The sequence below is a fragment of the Branchiostoma floridae genome, chromosome 10, assembly GCF_000003815.2.
Source record: "Branchiostoma floridae strain S238N-H82 chromosome 10, Bfl_VNyyK, whole genome shotgun sequence".
Classification (NCBI taxonomy): Eukaryota; Metazoa; Chordata; class Leptocardii; order Amphioxiformes; family Branchiostomatidae; genus Branchiostoma; species Branchiostoma floridae.
In genome coordinates, this window is record NC_049988.1 from 11,508,483 (window position 1) to 11,531,481 (window position 22,999).

The 22,999-nt window shown below is 38.9% G+C and overlaps 1 protein-coding gene across 9 annotated transcripts in view; it reads right to left on the bottom strand.

Moving 5' to 3' along the window:
* LOC118423876 (amyloid beta A4 precursor protein-binding family B member 1-interacting protein-like) overlaps window positions 1-13,979 on the bottom strand; it is a 49,115-nt gene extending 35,136 nt beyond the window's left edge. For 3 of the 9 annotated variants that reach the window (XM_035832180.1, XM_035832182.1, XM_035832178.1), the window contains exon 1: window positions 2,984-3,193. In XM_035832180.1, the coding sequence (XP_035688073.1) occupies window positions 2,984-3,006 (23 nt within the window). In that variant the 5' untranslated portion in view covers window positions 3,007-3,193. Of the gene's footprint in view, window positions 1-2,983; window positions 3,195-6,451; window positions 6,473-13,516; window positions 13,730-13,815 lie in introns of those variants that run through there. The other 6 variants (XM_035832179.1, XM_035832173.1, XM_035832183.1 and 3 more) reach the window with 5 other exon arrangements.
* Window positions 13,980-22,999: the final 9,020 nt, after the last annotated feature.

A 22,999-nucleotide genomic window follows, 5' to 3' on the forward strand; every position in this document is an offset into this window, starting at 1 on the left:
TGGAAGCTTTCCTGTAATATTCTCAATAAGTTATCGTCTGACAGGAGTAGAGCAATAAGAGAAAGCCTCTAGCAGCCACGGGGCTGAATTCAGCCTCTGAGTACTGTTCCACAAAGGGTACCTTGAGTGAAGGGTTTCATATCTTCGCCGTCTCCAGGACCCGTCCTTCCATCAGAAATTTGCTTGCTGGGACGGAAAAAGTCTTAACTTAATGAAGCAAAATTGATGAAAACATTTTTCCTGGGCTTAAAATGACAGATTTAATCTAGCAAATCAACAAGATGCACTCTCAAACAACAGACAGAAATAGCAAACATGTTGCAAAGTAGCACAGAAAGCAGACAACAGCTGAAGTATCCGATACCTTGGATTCTTACAATGGAAAGTCATTCAGCACCAAGGATGGGCTAGGTAACTCACTAGTAGTTGAAATAAACATCACATATATTGTTAGTATTGCTAGTGAAAGAAATACCCCTTCTCCCACTGCTTTTTACCAGAATTATACATGATGTAAGTAGCACATAGATACCTGTTCCTAGTTTGCACAGCCCTTCAGCACTAGGGACAGAACCAACCACATTCCAGCTAACGTAGAAGTCTCAAATTCTAGGAAGCTCTCTACTTATTACGGATATCTGATAACAACCTCATTTGTTAGATTATAACTGAATGTTCAGAATGCATTATATGATGGTATCGCCAGGCCCGGGTATCATCACATGCTTTAGTCTTGACAAATCCAAACTTATAAAAGAAAAACAAAGATTTACCTATTCTTTCTACAAGATGAGGAACCTGTCAAAGCTGCTGTAGTTTCCATGCATCTACAAAGACATTCGAAATGTTCAACAATGTTTCTTTTAACACTCAGTCTTCACTAACCCAAACTTATAAAATCTAAGCTTTACCTGTTCTTTCTACAAGATGAGGTACTTGCCGCAGAAGCTGTTGTGGTTTCCATGCATCTACCAAGGCATTCGAACTGTTCTGCGCTTTTTTCAACATGCGCTCTCCACGCTTGTGTCCACGCTGCTCAGATATATGGACCAGTAGCACAGAGCCACCCCCTTGCATAATTCCCGTTACAGATACCGGCTTCCCTCAATTAGGGGAAATGTGCCGCCGCGCCGTGAAGAGGAATTACACGTCCAGCGTATGCTGAATAAAACATGGGCGGGGAGTTACGGTACAGACTACATGGAGCCAGTCTTTATGAAGAGTGGTCTAGAAACCAGGCCACTATGTGCACACTTTGTATCATGCCTTCTATTGGAATGTAGGCCAATTGTTTGCCATGTATAAATAAACAGCAAACTGCTCTTTCTGCATCATTCTTTTTCCCAGTCATAGCAGTAATGACATTGTCCAAAATTGTCACTATCTGGTCCAAAATCTAAGTACACAATTTTTTTCAACATGCTGGTGTGATATTCATAACAATGTCATCAGCGTGCAAGGGAGAGAAAATTCCTTGTGATCTAATAATACGTAACTAGATATTCATGCCTATCTATTGCACTTGATGTAATTGTGTATGTCCCAAATTTGTATGCACATTCACATGAAATCTTGTCAAGAATCTCTGCATCACTGATTCCTATTCTGGAGGAGCTTGATAATTTTGTTTCCATTTTGATGTCAGGCATCTTTCACTTAACGGCCACTTTACGTCCATTTTATTGCCTGTTCTTTATCTTACGACCCCCACCACATACTTTGCTAATTCCCAAATTATAGACTCCATTATTGTCTCCATGTATTGAACCAAATTCGTGACTTTACCTTGATTAGTCATTGCAATACATGGTTTTTGTAACATAAAATCTTCCTGCCTCTACCAATATTGATCTCATTCATATTTTACGAATTCTCTATCAAGTATGACATAAAAAAAATTCATGCCAACATATACATGTATGCTTGTAATTCTCTAATAAAATGTGAATATTCTATGATTATAAAACAATAAACCGACTCAAAATCGTTAACTAATACGAGCTATTCTTAGATGATTAGAATTACACTTCTAAACAACAAAGACATTCACAGAAATCATAAAATAGTGAAACGTGTGACAAACATCAAAACCCAAGAGCATGTAAAAAAACAAATGAATTGTGAACAAAATGCTGTTTAGTGATGGATGTTTTATAGTGGGATCTGTGTAGAAAATCCCTAGGGGGATGTAAAACGGACCACCTCTTTGAATCCAAGCCAACCTTCACTGACAATACATGCACATGTGTGATCAGCATGCTTACATCATGCCTCCGAGCACAGCGGATCAAAGGACTAAACATGTTATGTCCAGGGATATTGAAGTACTAAAATGCCTTAGACAAAATAAAATCCTTGCAGCATATCATGTTTCATGCCCATAAACATAGGGATGTAGAAAAATCTGTACATTTCTTCCCTTTGTCTTTATTGTGGAGAGATGTATTTATGATACCCGGTTATTTTAGCCCCAAAAGGATTTAAATACATGTCCCAAAAGAGTAAAGGACAACTGCTCTGCATACTAATGTTGTCTTGCATTTTTAGGCAAGAAACTGGCTACCCCTATATGAATATATCATTACCTAAAAATCCTATATTTCTGATTTATGCTATGCAATATGCACAATAAAGCTGATAACAGAGAATGCATAAACCTTTCTATCTCACACAAACAGAAGAATAGTGTGGAAACAATACTGTATGTCACATACAAATATTGCCACCATATTTTTACCACATGACAAATTGGGAAAACCTAAATCCATTTTTGGCTTCGGCATCCTTGATCTTACGACCTCCAATGAAACAGATGCTGGGGTGACATTAGTCTCATTCCTGTACCAATACTGACAAGCATGGTTCCCGGACCGGCCCTTACGGCATGCTTGCACATGTCTGAACATCTCTAAACCAATCAGAACCTCCATTTTGTACACCATCAGTGAAACAGCGTTGTACCAAAACACTCCGCATCACATACCTCTTAAACCTCCACTTCAACATGGCCTCTGTTGCTACTGGTGACCGTCAGCTGTCCTTTAAGTCGCCGACGTGCAAAGCCCCATCCGCCATCACCCATCTACCACGCTGTAACCAGATCGATCCCCATAACAAGTGCCGTAAGATTGATATAGCCCAGCCAAGATGAGGCCAGACTTGCCAATAAAATCATGGCTTCCGGGACTGACTCAAAGAGATGGGTATCTCCTGGAAAGAATATCCCTAGGAAAGGAGAACCGACCCCTGCTATGGATATTCATGAACTGGGTATAGATTATGATCTGCTAAATGCATGCATACTTTAGTCTCTCTCGGACGGGAGATTGTCCTTGGTTTATTGTGTTACTACTGACGATCAATGTTAACTACATAGACAATGACCTTGGAAAGCTTTACCATGATAAGATTAATGCCTGCTCCTTATAAAATATCACCAAATACATACTCTAGGGCACATTTCAAAAAGGCACCTACTGTTCTTTGAAGAGTCCACACAAAAAATCATGTTTCTGTAGCACAGCCAGCTGAGATATTCTGTTCACAGTCGGTTCAGGCCAGTGTTTTCTCTTTTGATGTTAATGACATTAGTACGGACCATTGTTGGCTTTGTGAGCTTTTCACACAATCTATTCTCCACAGTGTGTCCTAATTAATGTGCCGTGAAATTGAACCCTCCCTGTTCACACCTTTCTCCAAATACAAGTGTGTTGATTACACCTTTTGGGGCCATTTCTCTGTGTCTTTTACATAGATGAATGTTAGACACTCAGGTAATAAGATATATCAAGTGATAGTTAATCAAGCAACTGGATATGATTTTGGAAACAGATAAATGACATTTTACAAAATCATATTCAGTTGCTTGAGTAACCTATCATTCATCTGGCATACTTTCATGTCTTTTCTTTGCTTTTGTTCTGAGCAAATGTTCCCAGGTACAAGCCACAAAAGCCATGGGGGTGTAGGGGTGTTGCTGCTATTTTCTTTCTAGTAAAATAAACAGGTGTTTTCGTTTATGCTATTTTTCTGTTTCCAGTACAAATTACTAAATTCTTTGATGCAATGCTTGTTTTATTATATAATTTATACATGTATATTTCAAATAGATTTTGGTATAACTACTCAAAGTATGACCACCCACCTATTCTACAGACATTTTCCCTGAGCTGTTTGTTTATGTTTGCCGAGCTGATCAACTGTGAAATTTGTTCTCCTCCCCTTTTGCCACCAGCTTTGTACTATAAAAAGCTGCAGCAATGCTCTATATTTGGACTCTTCTTTATTCAAATTCACAACTCATTGAATCTGACTACTTCAAAGGAATACCAAAGCAGGATATGATTTAAACACATGTTTTATCAAACATGCCCCTATGTAACGCTAACACACCTTTATTCATGGGGTAACCTAGGTTTGTTGTTTTAAAAAACTGGGTATTTAGAGATTTTCAGTCAACAACGTGGGTTTCAAATGTTAAAACTTTCAAGATATTGCAATGTGAAACTACCTTCCATCGACTTAACGATCCCCAAATACCCTAATTTTTATATACAAGGGATATAGGTAACCCTACTGATAAAGGTCAACTAACGTTATGCATACAATGTACTTAAAAACACCAAACGACAAATTTGAACTTGACATCCATAAAATGATATTTCCTGTAGGAGAAGACAAGCACACATATCTATGTTCACAATGGCAACCCTATAGTTTTGCTATTCTTGGGATAATTGGTAAACAAAGGTTAAAACGGTTTAATCACATATATCATATCTACATGACCAGAGAAATTATTTTGGTCCATCAACTTGATCAAGGACAGGAAAAGGGTGACAGGTCACTGAGCAGGCTTCCTGTAGACTTACAGAAATAGCTTCTCCATTCATGGTGGAGGCAGCCGAAATACAAACCCATGTTTACATACGGAAACCCTTTTTTTCTCCAAACACTTCTTGCTATTCATGGCCACCAGAAGTAAAACTGCCATGTTGGAGCTTCCTTCTACAGTACCAGTAGCCTACAAGGTCACCCTCAGAACAAGTGTTTGACCTGGTATTGATTTCTACTCAGACATCGTGACGTTGTGTCTGGCCCTCTATGAAGACTTATTTGTAAGACATCAGTGAACGTCACCTTCAATGTGCAAGCCAAGGTTAGAAAAGACATACTCTACTATAGAAATATCACATCAACCTGGACGTTCTCTGGACAGTAGGAAGCCTTGAACGATAAGTCATTGCAATTATAGTCTACCCTTTGGTATACTTTTCTTTCCGATTCCATCCAACAAATACAAAACTTGCAACTAAGTGCTGGTTTAAACCTGTAGAAAAGACCTTTGTGATGGACAATCAGTATATTGAACCATAATCCTGCATAATTAAGAATCTATAATAAGATATGGTATAATAGCTGTCTTATCCTTCCATCCTGGGATTGAGATCTGCTTGTTGGGACAGAAAATAACTTTACTCCATCAGTCCCAAAAATGACATGAAACTGTTGAAAATTTAATTTCATAAGCTTAAATTTTAAAATGACATATTCAACCAGGAAAATCCATATCATCTTCCAAAAAGTTAATGTTTTACAGAACGAGTCAACAAAAGCAATCAGAAGCTTGTGGTATCATGACTTACATGAAACTGACGTGATTGGATAAAAGGTTCATCCCATAGTTGGTATGCCCTCTATCACCTCTACCATCTACTACAGCCAGCAGGAGTAATCAACACCCATGTATTATTCAGTACCTGTTTGTGTTTCATGCTGTGAACTGCTACTGCAAAGCTTTTGCAAATTTATTTCATATTTCTATAAATAGTATAATCCTGCAGATTCTATGGTATAGTTTTGATTACACCAATTTAGGTAATTTTCACTCTATATTCAAAATTTTTCAAGGACGAGAATAAAAATGAAAGCTTTAAATGTAATATATGCCTTGCTTATCAATTAATGTTTATCAAAAGAAATTCCTTTAAGTACAGCAATGTTCTATGATATTACAGTTTCAATATTTTCATGATGCCCATTTCCAAGTTTTATATCAAGGAGGTTTGAAAAAAAAAACTCCTTCTTGATTAGACCAAATAAAAATCTGTTATGCATAATTAAGCCTAAGGCTTGACCCTCTGAGATGACCTGTCAACACATATATTTGTATGAAATGAATATACTTTTTTAAAACCTTTGTAGGATCTATAATTCTGCATGTAAAAAAAGGCACGGATTTCAAGACTGTGGTATAACACACCAATTTGGTCTTGGCAAGTTCCATTACAGGAATGCCAATACAACAACACAGTAGATGGCATCTGCACAAGGAAAACCCACTAAATAATTCAAAGAGGCTCTCACCATCATAAACTGGAGATTTATCCCAAATACCACACATTTAATTACAAACCATTTCGTACATATATATCCCATACATTTCACTCACCTAAACTGTACTCTGAAAAGTCACCTTCAGAAACAGTCCCACTATATGCCCTTCCCCACAGACAGTCTTGTTTAGCAGGGAATGTCACCTGGCTAATCCTCGTTAACTAACTCTCTGGGGGAGGCTAATTGAATTCCCAAGATGCCTTTGGGAAAACTCCCATGATGCTTTACAACAATTTTGAGCCCCCAAAGCAAAAGCTGGACATTGATTTAGCTATTAGCTAATGACCTGTGACTACAATGATAAAGCCAGTGATATGTCAAAATTGCTGTTATCATCAGTTTGAATCGTGAATTTTTTCATTCTGGGAATATACTCTGAATGAATTAGTTCAACATAGAGTCGATTCCAAGACACCATATGACAAAATAGTTTATTACAATTTCTCTTCAATGTTGGAAAGCCAATGACTTTATCTTGATGAAAGAATGAAAAAACAATAGATGCGTAACAAAAGCAAAGGTTACACACATACTGTGTACATCACCAAACAAACAAACAAACAAATAAATCTGATGGCCCTCTTATAACATGACAAGCAAGTCATGTTTTGTACCTTGTACCATGTCAACTTTTTTTCTGGGTACCAACAGGAAGTTGGTTAACTGGATCAGCATACCCAGCATTCCTGAGGTGAACAGTTGACAGGTCACATCCTTATAGGGCGCTACCTCAGCAGTAATACCATGGTACATCCCAGTACAGCCATCATTCATAGGTTACAAAAACCACACCACAAGCAAGTGTGATAGTAAAAAGGGTAGTAGTAGTACCATACTGTATTGAGTAACTTGACACTTGTCTCTTTGCCAAGTGTTACAGTTGATATCTAATTCTTCTTTTGAAAAAATTATATCATGCATTCTGTGATCAGGCCTTTTACTTCTATTGCTGTGAAAATATCATTTCAAAGGTGACATACATCTGTTTTCTTAGTAATCTTACCCTTTCCATTGAACATGTCAAATGACTATACCCAGGTAACAAACAAGCAAACAAATGAATATATCTTGAGACCATCAAAATTTACCTGGTCTTTAAAAAAACATACACAATTTAGTCAGAATCTCGATGGGACAAACAATAGTGCTGTCAATCACATAACAAGTAGAAGTATCACAATTATTAGTGAAACAACAAAGAAATGCTGTATATGCAAAACCTTCCTGCAGATTTCTTCACTGACAGGTGTCCAAGACAGCCTGGCCTACTTCATGTTGCTATGCCAACAACAGATACTGACACACCATTACTATGGTAACTGATGAGAAACACAGGTTCCAGTGTTCTGATTGACAGAATGGGATCTGTGCCTTAGGTTGGAATGGGATGAAATATCAGCCACAGACAGGGAGGGATTATTTCTTGTGGAGTGATAAGTTACAGAAACAAACCTCCCTAGGGTAAAAATGTAATCCTTGTGAGCCATATTGATGACAATTTATCAAGGATCACAAATGCTTGGGAGGGTGCACTGCTACTCTAAGCTGATAAACATATCTTACTGCAGTTTTAGTAATATTTGTATCAAGGATTATTTCATTTCTTTCACAAATGTAGATGTCACTTCGTGTTTCTATACTGCCCTGCAATTTTGTTCTCCACAGGGAGAAAATGCAGGTTGAAGCAGATGTTCTGTCTGCGCTTTACTGAACTTTACCAGTACGACCACGCCATATGGTACCATACTAATACCTTCTCTCTCTTGGTCTTTATGTCGTACAAATTAAACATCTTTTTAAACACATTTTAAAAACCCAGGGGATAGCAAACTTAAAGTGATCACATATGTTAACAAATGAGTAATATCTTATCCATTATTTCTAATAAACATGTAGTTTATATACCACAAGCATATACAAGCCCAACGTTAGCTTAGACAAAGCACTCTACTTTATGAGTGACTACATGCAACAAACATAACACAATATCTGTATAATAGTACTAAGTCTTAAACGTTTATGATTACACAGTTTGACCTAATACAATAGAGATTTTCCCTACCTTCTCCCCTTATGAAAATATTGCATATATCCTCCGCGTTGAAGTGCCAAACGGCAAACTAGCACTAGCAGCACTGCAAGGCTTTATTTACGAGGAACAAGGTTGCCATCTGCCATTGAGAAACACTTACTGTGGTGTTTCACCATAGACACAGTGGACACAGCACAAAAGTCTGGGATAACAACATGTGGTGGCTCAATGGACAGGGTCAAAGGGTTAACAGGCCTGCCAACAATAGGACAACATGTGTGGGGAGTTGAACAGGTTGGAGATACAGATTCAAGTGGTGCATTTGCTTTGTGAAGTAATATTGTTTAACTTTTCTTTTGAGGTATGATTAAGTTTCTTCATATGCTCATTTTGTCATCATCTTCATTCCAGGCTTAGTCTACTATTTCGGTCCATTAGTTTTTTCTTTAATTTTTATTTTCAGGATTTTCCTCCTCAACTTAAATGTTTTTTAAACTTTAAAGACCACAGTGACTGTACTCCAACATCCCTGGCAATTTCGTCTGTAGGAGACAGTCAGCTCATGCCACCATGGCCTGCAAATCAGAAGCCCACTTAATACGTATGTCACCCTTAATTCTGTTGCAATGTTTTGTAAATATAATTTTTTTTCTTGCAGATGGCAATAGATCAAGTAGGACTTTCCAGATCAGCCAGGATGGGGAGGGGGGGGGGGGTCATATGAGTACTACATGCACATCCAACTTGTCCTTGGAATGGCAGATTAAGTGGTGGAAACTATGTTCAACTTCTATGAAAGAACAATGGTGTCTTTTCAGCAAAGCTGTCAGCCAAACCAAGCATTTCAGACATCTGTCCTACAGTCATGGCCACCTGTCTTCAACATTTACACATTTTCTTACCAAACCAGCACAATAAAAAAACCAAACAACAACTATTAAAGAAATTGTACGCATATTTTTGTTTTTGCTATGTCTTCTTAACATTTCTATAGCTAAAATTGTTATAAAAGTAGATAGAACACTGCTGTAAATGTAATGTCCGTGGCATGTTGGTGTTTTCATGCAATGGTGGACATAATTACATTGTTCAGCCAAGCAAACTAATCTTACCGTGACGACAACTTCATACATATAACTTATCAAAAGGTCATATCGAAATTGTGATAGGATATTGCAAAGTACACTTCATGCTTGTGATTTGTCTAATTAACTGTATGGCTCTACGATTTCGCAAGTTGCTCTTCAAAAATACACGACTTATCGGCTACGCTATTGATATTACAAAGGGCAGAGTAAAATATCATTTTTATAGCAAAAGATATAAAGAAATTATCAACCTGTCAATTTTCTACTGCTGTATACATTTATATTACATGTATTATAATATGCCACCCTTTTCTGGTATGTTTACCCTGTTAGAATGTTTACTTCGGGCTTAGACAAAACAACAATAACAGAGCCAAACTTACATATCTTGTCCTACATTTTGGACAGCTCAACATTTCAGTCCATGATAAGATTTATCAATTTAGTAAGCACAACTAAAGAAATTTCTAACAAAAGTTTAACCAATGTCTAAATTATAATTTTATGTTACATGTATCTGAGGGAGATTGTCTCAAAAACAACATTTTAAGACAATTTCAAAACTGATTCAAAGGTTATGAAACCTTTAAAACCAATGACAAACAACAAAGGAGAGCAACTAATGACCAAAACATGCTGATACTTACTGCTACCTGCTCACTTTCCTCCTACAGTCCTACCTCTTCACTGCACCTTGTAATGGTAATGGAACCACCTGTAGTGTTAAGCCTCACTCTTTCAGACAGAATCCTCGCTAAAGCTAGTAACGTCTTAGTGCTTACGCAACTCAAAAGACATGTATTCGTTGCAGCCTTGGGGCAACTGAGTCCCAGACAAGAATGATCACTTAAAAGCCAACTCACCTGTAGTAATCGCCTAATTATGTCTACCAGCTTCTCACTACGTACTCTACGGAAACCACACGTTTCATCATGGCTTCCTGTCTGTAAGAAAAAGGACCTCGCAAAGTGCATTTTTGTGCCATACTGGTATTCGGCCATTGTTGACTGGACAAATGCACCCCTGTCAGTGCGTCAACATTATACAAGGCCAAGGGGGCACAAGTGGCAAGTACTCAGGTTTAGAGCAACTATGGAAACTCCTTTCTTCTGCTAAAGAACAATGTGTTGCTTTATGTAAAGCTCAAAAGTGTACCTTTTCAACTTTCAAGTTCTTTTTGTTAGCTGAGATTGAATGTCAAAAAAGTGAACCCTAAAGACCATAAAGGGTGATCCAATTACCACTTATTCTTCTCCCCTTTCCAAGTAGCAACTGAGCGCCATTTTACCTGTTCTCTGCTATCCAATCCCATACCTAATACAAAGTACCTTAGCTTGGATAAGGTTAGAGTCATCAGACTAAGAATTTCTATTCATTAAAATATGATTCATATGAACAGAACAAGCTATTCAGTCAATAAAGATGGTAAGAATTTGGCAATGCTACTAATATTTCTTTTTAAAATTCCACACAAAAAATAGTGTTCAAAATCTCCTTTGATTTTCTACATGAATCAAAATGAGAGGTGAGCTTGGTGAGGTTTTAACCAGAGACCTGTCACTATCAGATTTCCTGAGTTGTGTGGTTTTAGTACTTTGTGCAAAGATGTTACAGACAAAAGCCCAAGGGAAGTGGTGTCACAAAGTACATAATTACTTTTCAACAATTCCAGAACACACCTATATCCTTGATTCTAGGAATAGTTTAAGGTCTGGTAGGAAAATGAGATGAGTCAAAACATTTCTAGCTAATGGGCAATCTATCATGATGTAATCTTAAAAGAGCGAAGTATTTCACTGATAAAATTGTAATATGATACTTTCTATGTAACTCTCTATGTTACTTATTATCTACATATGTATGTTCAGGTACTTTCAAAAGTTTCATACCAGTCTTTGCATTGATTCTTTTGTACCAAAAGATTTGATTGAATGAATCCAGACAACACCAAAGTTTCATACCTGGCTAAAATTTCCATTCAGTAACCCAAGGAGGAGGGATAGATGGTGACAGACAAAGATTACCTGGCTTCAAAGATCCAGGCATGACACGTCTACGCCTGCTTGATACTATCTTGCCAGACTTTGAGATCTTGATAAAAAATTTCTCAGATGTTTACATTTAGAAGGAAAGGAAATTAGTTCTAATCCAGAACTAATCTGGACGATCTTTCAAAGTTAATGAATTCGTCTTTCGGAAGGGATGTAGGGATGTAAAACGGGGGTCCTGTGTTCGAGGAGGTGCCTCGATTACTCTCCAAGCAGAGGTTGGTGGGAAAAATCGTGACCTTTTCCTTCCATAATTTTTTTTTTTTTCGACCGGCCTTCCCACCACCTTTAGTAATATGTATGCTGGAAGTACCAGATGTGTGGATGAATTTCCATTTAAAAAAATGTCAGCAATAAAACAGTATGTGTCAAGTCATGGCAAAAGGCTACATGTGGTTTTGTTACTCATTACATATCTGTGAGTGTGTGAAGTGTGTGGCCCTCTAATTGGTCCCAGACCTGGTGTACTCAGTCATAATACTGTTGCAAGAAGTACTTTCCAAGCCAAAGACTGAAAGAGATTTTACTGTTTTGGCTGTTTTTTATGTGCTTTAGGCATAATTGTTGGGTTTCTATTTTGTACTGTTTTCTTTACCTGCCAAACAGAGAGAAAACAACACAAAATAGAAAGCCCGACAAAAAAGCACATTTTTTTAAACACAGAAGCCAAACCTCTGCTTGGAGTGTAATGAGCAGTGTACCAATAATCAAACAAAGAAAATACAGTCAACTAAATGTTATACTACTTAAGATTTGGGTCTACCTTACTTAGGAGGGATCAGTATAAATATTTCGAGGGCCATGGTTATCAAGAAAATTAACTAGAAGGCAAAGAGGACTATTCCTGGAACTGGAAGAATTCTCCGTCCAGCTGTCCCAACATTTAACCCTTTAATTACCTGGGGCAGGATACCACACCCCTGACTCAAGGCCTAGTGGTCTGATTTTAGGTACACCAAAGTATCACATTTTTTATCTCATTTGTCAAGCAATGCAGGGTTCTAGCTAGTGCATTTTAGCGTAGTGGGCCACTACGCTAATATTTGTGACCACTACGCTAAAATAAGGGCCACTACGCTCATTTTTAACTAGTGTAGTGGTGCTTTGGTATCATTTGCTTGTTCAACAATGTCTAATCAATATCTAAACAATGAAAAATGATGATATGCCATTCAAAACTAACTGTGATGTTAACAGAATAACAACTTTTAACTCTACATTATCAAAATCTCACCGTGGAGGGGCCAAGACCCCCCTTCCACATTAATCTCCTGATTGGTCACTTCACTACCATGCCATTCCCACTACGCTAAAATGAAATCCTGGCTAGAACCCTGCAATGCATTAAGTGGTCAACCAAACATATCACACTTCCGTCCATCTACGTAGCTACCGCTGTAGAAACAAGAGCAGAAACATATATTCTTATTACCAAGGTGCATTGAATAATTTTGGATGAACTTTTAAATACTACTTCCAATCCTATTGCCAGGATATATGACTCTTTCATACATGTAAGCAACCTTTTAAAAATTGGTCAACATAACTATGTAAAATAACAATTGCATACAAATATCAAAGCCAGCAACATCAACACATTGTGTATATGTACTTCCAAAGGATGTTATAGACTATAGCCCCCTTGGTTCTTCTAACAACAGTTCCAGACATTCTTTAACCCCCATGTGGACCTGTTGACGAAACTAGTGAATCATTCCACATACTTTTCTCTAATTAGCCTGACCTGACACTGAAATGTGCCCCACTTTGCCAACTTCTGACACTAAAGTCTACCAAAACAAACTCTCAACCAGTGAATCCCGAAAGAACTTGTAGTGTAAACATAGCAACTTGCGCTTTCGGTCTTTCTTCTCATGACTTATATAACATCTGTTGAAGGAATGGGTCCGGAAGAGGGGAGGGGGGCACAGCTGTAAAACTGAAAGACTTACCCTCCGGAAACTTGCGTTGTGTGGAAAAAAACTCAGATGCGAGCGCACTCTGGACAGAAACTCCCTTCTCACAAGTGTGAGTACATACTAGAATGGATTGGGTTTGTCAGCGAGCCAGGATTTGGCGGATTTACATGACAATCCAAGCCATCTGGTGGCAAACTTAGTCGGGGGTCCGACAACTGAAAAAGTCGGGTTCTAAAAAAGAGGGCGTGTTTGCCGTCCTTGGGTGCCGTACAAATACAAACATGCGGCGATCCCGCCAAAAAAGGGAGCAAAGGTCGTTCAGAGGTACTTACATAATGGTCGGGAGTCCTAGCACTGGGTTCACCTCAGTTTTAAGGATGTTGGGTCGCGGTTAAAGCCGGGAGATGTCCGTAGATCAAGTGTTGTGATGCTTCTTCTAAGTTCAGCTGTGATTTCGTGGGCGCACTTCCGGTCCCACAGGACGTCCGTCCAGACTTTTGCCCCACGTGACGTCACTTCCGGGTTTTCCTCTCCGGGCTCCACCCAACTAAATTTTATTTACGTGTCCGTGGTCACGTACCATTGCAAAAATCGCAGATCGATGCAAACTTCAAGACACAAATGTCTTTTTTTTTGTTTGTTCTATCATACCATAGAAATGAATTTCTACCTTTGAAAGCAAGTTGTACATCACATCCCTTAGTCATAGACCTTAGAGGAGACGAGTATCATCGTAATTTTATTGTATTGAAAGATTTATTTTTGCCTTACATCGTAGCATGTACAAATGTTGTGCAATAAAGTTCATTCATTCATTCATATAGCGTCAGATTAATTGACTTCTTCTCCATAAAACTTTAGACTAACGTCCTTGCATGTAACTAGTACATCAAATAGATGGAGCGGCGTATAGTTCTTCGGTTGAGTTGATAGGAGTATTTAGATGGTTAAGGTGTACATTAATGTACTTTTAGACAAGTTGTGATGTAAAACAGAACGTCATATGAACATGGATTATAGTCTTGTGATATACTTTTTATGCTCGACTACATTCTGTGTGTCCTGTATCCTCAGACTACATATTACTCCTGTGTGATTTATTAAAAACTTTTCCGCCACAGGGTTGCAATATTTCAGCCAGTCGTAGTGCGTCTCTTTTGAACTGTGCTGACTGCACGTGGGCCGGCGCTAGCGTTGCATACGACGTTGGGCATTTGTGCAGTAAGAAAAAAAAAATAGCTATTAAAAATGGTGGATGATTCCTCACATTTTCCAGCGCGACAGCTATTGTTGGGCGCTGCGGATAATCAGTGATAGCCTGGCATCCTTCCGTATTATAGCTCCCGAGTCTCTTCTGTCCTATCCGCAAATACAGAGCCAAAAGAGACTCATGAGCTATAATACTGCTGGACACCGGACTAACTCACCGAAAACTGGTTATAGGATCGCTAGGATGGGAATTTTATATTTGAGACATGTTAGGTTGAAGCTAGTTTTCAAAGCTATCATCATTTAGCACGAATTTTGCAAAACGAGAGAACAACTGCTGGCGGTGCATGCGTCCTGGCTAACGGCAAATTTCTAATCTCCAAGCAGATCCTACAATGGCAGAAGATAATGCCAAACTGACCAAGGAGTGTAGTCAGCCAAGAGGTGTTCATTTGCTCCAGTAGCGAAATACACTCCTAAGCCGGCTTCACTCCTCTGGCAGCTTTTAATACTATCTTATGCGTAGGATCTGCTTGGGTAGTTTGAGGAACGAAAAGTACGATATAAAAGACAACAAGAACACAACGTGACAAAATGGATCAAAAATAATTCAATATCATACCTTAGCCTAGTATATTTATTTGCATTAACTTTAATTTTTCGTTTCTTGCAAACAGCCCAGGGTAGAAAATGTGACGTAGGCCTAACCGGAGCGCCACGAAAGCTGTGGAATTCATTATTTATCATATATTGATAGGCTTTTTCACCCACCACATTACATTCACACACCATAAAAGGTTAGTCTGTACGTATTATATAGGTCAACATGTAAGATTAGACTAGACGAAACATCTGTCTGTCACGACAGATTACTGTATAACGCAGACATGCGTTTGGACACTGATATCTGTTAATTAGGTATTGTTTCCACTACGATGAACTACCAAGAAGATTCAATATTGTTTTATAAATGAAAAAGAAAAATGAAATTCGTAAAGACAGTGACAGTAAATCAATTTTGAATTGTCAAAGCTTGAACATATTTATTGATACAATGAAAAGTGAACGACGTCTTCAATAACAAAAACACGAAGTGAGTGCATTTATCATGGACATTAGCTCCAAAATATATCATAAATACGTATTAGCAGTACCATATCCTTTTTCTATTGCTCCTTGTCGTAAATTGAGACATAGATATGAGTATGCGTTTGAATCTGTGACTGGATCATACTTCCTACCAGCAAAAAAAGCACGTTCAAAAACGGTCAACGTTTACATAACCTTACACAATAGCTACAAAATTGTTTCACGCATGCAGCCGACCAAATGTCACATATTGCAAAGCAAACAAGTACTGATACATGAATATTCTCTACTTCTTTTTAAACATGCATGCAATCCAGGCCATAAAATTTCAATGAACTGCGGTATTTATTCCATTGTGCATACGTCAAAACAATCGTGAGCACTCTCAACTGTATAAAGTCAAGGCAACGACTAAATAAAAATCTCAAACGTTATCATCTTAAACTGTGCCCCCACAATACACAAATATGTAAAAATCGACCATCCAATTTCAGATTATTATGATCAGTAATGGGAAGGAACGCCGACCATGTAACAAGTGGTAGTTAATGGCCTATTTATTTCATTTATTTCACTGCATGTGTCAGTACTCGTGCTTCTTTCCACACTTATAATAGATTCCGAGAGCAATGATACTGAAGTACATTACGGCAGTTGAAGTCAAAACCGGACTACTTAAAGAACTCTTCTCTAAAGAGCGCAAGTCAATTTTCCTACACATTTCCAAACGTGACCAAATGTGTGGCGGTAACCTAGATATTCTCCGCTACAGCTGTGTAGATGAAGTACATGTACTAGAGGCCCCTAGAGTATGATAGGTGTCGATTTGCCCCAAATCTAGAACTCTATTAGCTGCGTAGTTGGTCGTTCCTTGCCCATAATCTGCACCAGGACAGTACAGGATATACGAAAATGTAAAATTAACCATCCAATTCCAGATTATTATGATCAGTGTAATGGGAAAGAACGCCGACCATGTAACAAGTGGTAGTTAATGGCCTATTTCAGTGCATGTGTCAATACTCGTGCTTCTTTCCATACATGCTTAAATAGATTCCGAGAGCATCGATACTGAAGTACATTACGGCAGTTGACGTCAAAACCGGAACTCTTGCCTAAAGAGCGCCAGCTAGTCAATTTTCCTACACATTTCCAAACGTGACCAAAAGTGTGGCGGTAACCTAGATATTCTCCACTACAGCTGTGTAGATGAAGTACATGTACTAGAGGCCCCTAGAGTATGATAGGTGTCGATTTGCCCCAAATCTAGAACTCTATTAGCTGCGTAGTTGGTCGTTCCTTGCCCATTATCTGAGCCAGGACAGTACACGATCACGAAAATGTAAAAATTAACCATCCAATTCCAGATTATTATGAATGATTATTATGATCAGTAATGGAAAGAACGCCGACCATATAACAAGTGGTAGTTAATGGCCTATTTCAGTGCATGTGTCAGTACTCGTGCTTCTCTCCACGCTTATAACAGATTCCGAGAGCATCGATACTGAAGTACATTACGGCAGTTGAAGTCAAAACCGGACTACGTAAAAGAACTCTTGCCTAAAGAGCGCCAGCTAGTTAATTTTCCTACACATTTCCAAACGTGACCAAAAGTGTGGCGGTAACCTAGATATTCTCCACTACAGCTGTGTAGATGAAGTGCATGTACTATAGAGTATGATTGGTGTCGATTTGCCCCAAATCTAGAACTCTATTACCTGCGTAGTTGGTCGTTCCTGGTCCATTATCTGAACTAGGAGCTCTCTCTGGCACTGGTAATGGCACTGTCACAAAGTGTGTGTCAGCGGCTCTATTTACTACCCGGACACGACACAATGCATTAAAATGATCGGTGCTGCGCGATGACAAGAGCAACAAGAGCAGACATCTTTTAGTCCATCGTATTAAAAATGATCGCAAATGATCATACATAGCCTGGTATTCAGCCGTGTTATATAGCTCCCGAGTCTCTCCTGTCCTCTCCGCAAATACGATAGGACATCAGAGAAGCGGGAGCTATAATATTTCTGGATACCAGGCTACATATCATGGTAGTCGTGTCAGAAGATTATTGCTGTATAGTCTTCCTATTTATACATCAAAGCACCTTAAAATCGCAATTGGTTCGAGATGAAATGTGATTACCTGTTGGTCATTACGCTTTCAGCCGTCTCCTTCGGTTGAGTATCATCTGTCAGTTATGTTTTCAAGTCTTTTCTTAGGGGTAGAATCATACAGACGCTGAAACATAATTCAATTCATAAAACCAAAGAATTCCAGTCCAAACATTTTCCATCGGCAAGCATCACTGTTCTTGGTTCTCCCCACAACTTTGCCACACGCAATGTTGTACAGTAACAACGTACGTGTCCTCAAACGTTTTTATACGGACAGGCCAAGCAGAAACAAGTCACTGTTGATTCTGTCGAATCCCTCTCTGGTGTTGTCCTTCATCCGGTCGTCCGCGGATTTCCTAAAGGCCTCTCCCTTGAAGAACAGTCCGAACACAACCAAGACTACCCCTGCAAACACGGAGATACCCAGCACCACTATCACCGTGTAGAACCGCAGGATTGTCAGTCGTGAATTCTGTGCCTGGTCTGATGAACGGTGGCTCATCGTGGTGACATTGGACGACGTTTGGACGGAGGAGTATGTCAGCGTACTGTTCGTCCAGCTGCCTCGGGCCACGGTGGTTGTGATGCCGTCGCCGGGATTTCGTGCTGTCGCTGAGGAGTCCGTCGCTGAGTCACTGGCCGATGTTTGAATGGCGAGAAGCAGGAGAAAGTAGCCAACCGCCATCATCGTTGGGATTTGGTAGAGTCTCTTCAGGCAGTTGATGCCTTAGAATGAGGCTCAAAGTTGTACAGCATTTGGTTGACAGCTCCTCAAACCAGATTCGATCTTTTGAACTAAAATGTGCACACCACCACAGAAGTTCGTCGTCGAGAAGGCAGATGTTGCAACACTCATCCGCTTGAAGAAAAGTGGCCAAGATGAATCGGAGTCTTCGCCGTCAGATCCCGCCTAGCACAGCACAATGAGCGATAATTACTCCAGATGGTTTCAACACGTGACCTTTCAGCTATTGTTGGTAAAGGTTACGAAACACGCACATGTAGAATCCGAGTGATGTCGATGTAAAGAATCACACGCTTCATTCTTGTTTTTCTTATAATACATGCTAAGCAACGCAAATATTAAGCATCGTTTCAGTTTTCAGATCCATCCCTTGTCTGGGTAATGTCGCATTTGAAGTGACAGTTCTGAATTGTGCTTAGTTACTTCGTGTTCATAGGAAACGAATTGAATAAGCAAGAATTACATGAAAAAAGCTTTGTAAACCCACGTACCTTGTCACGTGCGGCCTTGATGGCTTTAAATTGGCCACTTTCAAGCCTTGATACGGTGAATTCGTGCTCTCCTCTTCATCTTGCAGCAACATTGAAATAGGAACGGCTGTTACGGAGGTTATCGTAGGTGTCAGGTAGCTCTTTGTGGCGTGCCAAGTCGTGGTGCTACATGTGACAGGGAAGACCACTTTCATACATTACGTACATGAGGTAATGCGGAGGTAATTGTGGCGGCACATCCTTGGCACAAATAAGAAGATTGAAATCTAAGATGCAAGTACATATTCAACCATCGTTTTCGCTTTAATATTTCTCATTACTGGTCGGCATTTTCCTCATGCTTTCCTTAAATTCTTCTGTGGATGCGGGTGCTTAATTGTGACGTCACAAATCCCGGAGTGTCCCCATAGTAACACATCGCGGGTGAAATCTTTTGATCACGTGTAATTATACAAAGAGCGGCTTGCATCATTGTATCTATACGGCTGTTATTTTGTGTTGTTTTTTACAGGCAAAACCTATAAAGCATTTAGAATACCTAATTGCTTATTGTGGAAACGGTTTCTAGCACACAGATTTGTTATGCATCCCACGGCGTAATACCTACGCTTCTGTCCACATATTATTTTGTCCGTTGGGTAGCGACGGTTGGAACAAACAAAATCTATTAAACCACGACTGACTTTCAGCCTAGTAATCTTCAGACCCAGCAAAGACCCGCGCTGGTTTGAACCAGGCTTAAGACATGTTTTCCAAGAAGCACAAAAGCCTTACGGGATTGACAAGAACGCAAACTTTGTCACGACTACTGTACATATGGTACTATAGTATTTCTTCGGCTTATTTATCTGCGTATACAACTGGCAGCGAACCAATTGGTGAGGAAGGGAAAGTTGACCGGATTCCACTAGTAAGATACACGAATTCATAGTGAAACCATGAAACCAGTATACTTTTAAAGCTTTACAAGGGACCCAAGATAGTCTAAGGGATTTTTCCAAGTTCTATTAAAAGATAAATTCAAAGTCCTTTTCCATTTCATTGGGGGCGACGCCGGCTATAACGGGTTTTAAAGATCTATAACATGAGAGCCCTCGACCTTTGTGTTGTCCTTCACTGGCCAAATGTTTTAATGCGAGGTATACACAGAGAGGGATTATAGACTTTTTCAATCCACTTATAAACCCCCAAGAGAGCCGATGGTCCCTCCATTACCTTCAATAATCCGGAAGTCGCAAAGAAACACCTGCGTCCTCTGCGAGGTTACCAAAAATGAAAAAAAAACAAAAACATCTAAGCGTAAAATCATAATTCTTTTCTTCATTCATCCATGGAAGCGATGCTTCCTCAAGACCTTACGTCTAAATGAATTATATGTATGAGTGTTCAGGTCAGACGATATGGCTAGATTTGAATCATAACCTCTGATTTGCAAACTTTGAAAACAATATGAAATATATTACGCTAAATTTCAGCTCTTTGGTCCAAAAATGAAAAAGTTAAATCCATTTGAAGATTTGGCAGGAGAAAAAGAAGAAGAAACATGACAAAAGACAATACATTTGATTGAAATTGATTGATGGAGACATAAAACACACCCCATGTGCGCATCTATATATGAAAGTCAGTACCATGCAGCTACTCAAAGCACAATTATAAACATTAAAGAGCAGAGATCACTCTATTGCCAATAAACCAATTTGACGTGCTTGCGGACTGTGCCGGCCATTATCGGGAGATAAACCACGACAATACTGTCAAATAAGTCTATCACACAGCTTACACGATGGGTTATTTTCGTTGGTAACGAATCCAATGGCTGTTGGCAAGACAGAACAATAATTATCAAAACGCCACAAACTGATTATTACACATCTTCAGGAGTCCAAGACAAATCAATTTACTTCGTGATAGCCAACATAAGTGCGCAGATTTTGAACCTTTTTTATTGAATCACTCAAAAAATTATTTCATTTGTCAGGAGATTCAATAACGACATGGTGGTAGGAAAAAAATCTTTGACGGGCACATAAAAGACGCCCCACGTGCGCAGCTATATATGGAAGTCATTGCCAGCTACTCAAAGCACAATAATGGACATCAAGAGCAGAAGTTATTCTATTGCCACGAAACCATTTTCAAGTCCTTGCCGACTGAAGTCATTATCGTGATTGTATTGGGTAGATGTGACGTTCAGGAAATGAAAGCTTCTTTAATAGCGTATAGATGAGCCCGAATCAGCACTTGTCTGAAAAGTTCCCTGGAAAATCACGGCAATACTGCCAAATAAGTCTATATCACACACCATACACTATAGGTTGTTTCCGTTGGTAACGAATCCCATGGCTGTTGGCAAGACATTAACAATAAATCATCAAAACGCCACAAACTGATTATTACAGATCTTCGGGAATCCAAGACAGACTTATTTCGTGACGACAGACATACGTCCACCGATTGTACACTTTTCACCATCTCATTTGTTAGGAGATTCAATAACGTCATGGTAGGTAGGAAAAATATTAATTTTTTTATGTAGACATAAAAGACAGCCCACGTGCGCATTTATGTAAGGAAGGCATTGCCAGCTACTCAAAGCACAATATTAATGAACATTCAAAAGCAGAAGTTATTCTATTGCCACGAGACCAGTTTGACGTGCCTGCCGACTGAAGCCGTGATTGTATTGGGTAGATGTGAAGTTCAGCAAATGAAAGCTTCTTGGCATATACATGAGCTCAAATTAGCACTTGTCTGGTGAGTTCCCTGGAAAATCACGACAATACTGCCAAATAAGTCTATATCACACAGCTTACTCGACGGGTTGTTTTCGTGGGTATGACCATGTTGATTTGATTATATGGATGACATCAGCGCCGGCATTAATTTTCGTCCGTTTCCAAAAATGAAATAAAAAGTTTTTCCACCATGCTTTAAATCGTACAAAGCAGCTGTAAACGGAGTAAATGCATGCCGTAGATTAAATGAAAAATATATCGGGAAACATACACTATTGTCAACGTCAATTCCAATGGCAAAGAAGAAGACTGTGAAAACAAAAAAAAGAAGAATCTATTCCCGGTATTCAATACTCGGTGATTGTCAATTGTCTTCAGCCTTCCAGACCACTTTGATTTTATTTTTGTTTTAAGAAAAGGGAAGAGTCATGTAAACGTTAGATATAGTGATAGCATAGGTGCAGATGTATTGTTTATTCAATTGTAATACTACATGTAATATTACTTAGTCTTTAGTATCCCATCATGGGAATTGCTATATTTAGCCCACATGGGCAGGAACGTGCAAATAAAGATCATCACTTTATAATGAATGCAATTTTTTTGGCCAAACTTTTTTTTATTCGCACGCTCGCACCAGTTTTAGGATTCCCATAGGATGTCATCCATGCAATCATATCAACATGGCCCAACGGATCATATGGCTGTTGGCAATACAGAACAATTATCATCCAAACGCAACAAACTGATTATTACACATCTTCAGGAATCCAAGACAAATTTACTTCGTGATGACCAACATAAGTGCACCGGTTTTGCACTTTTCTTATTGAACCAATCCAAAAATTATTTCATCTCATACAGTGTCAGGAGATTCAATAAGAACAAGGTTGGAAACTGGACAGACTGACATTTGCTCGGGAGCAAATACAGCATATTTCAATCCATCCTCATCCCCATGCAAAAATCCACACCAAATTTCAGCTCATTTGATCTAAAAATTGAAAAGTTTGATCCATTTGAAAATTTGGCAGGAGATGAACAAGGAGAAGAAGAAGAAACATGACAAAATACTATATATTTCAATACATGTATGGATTGAAGTATAAAACATCTTGATGAGC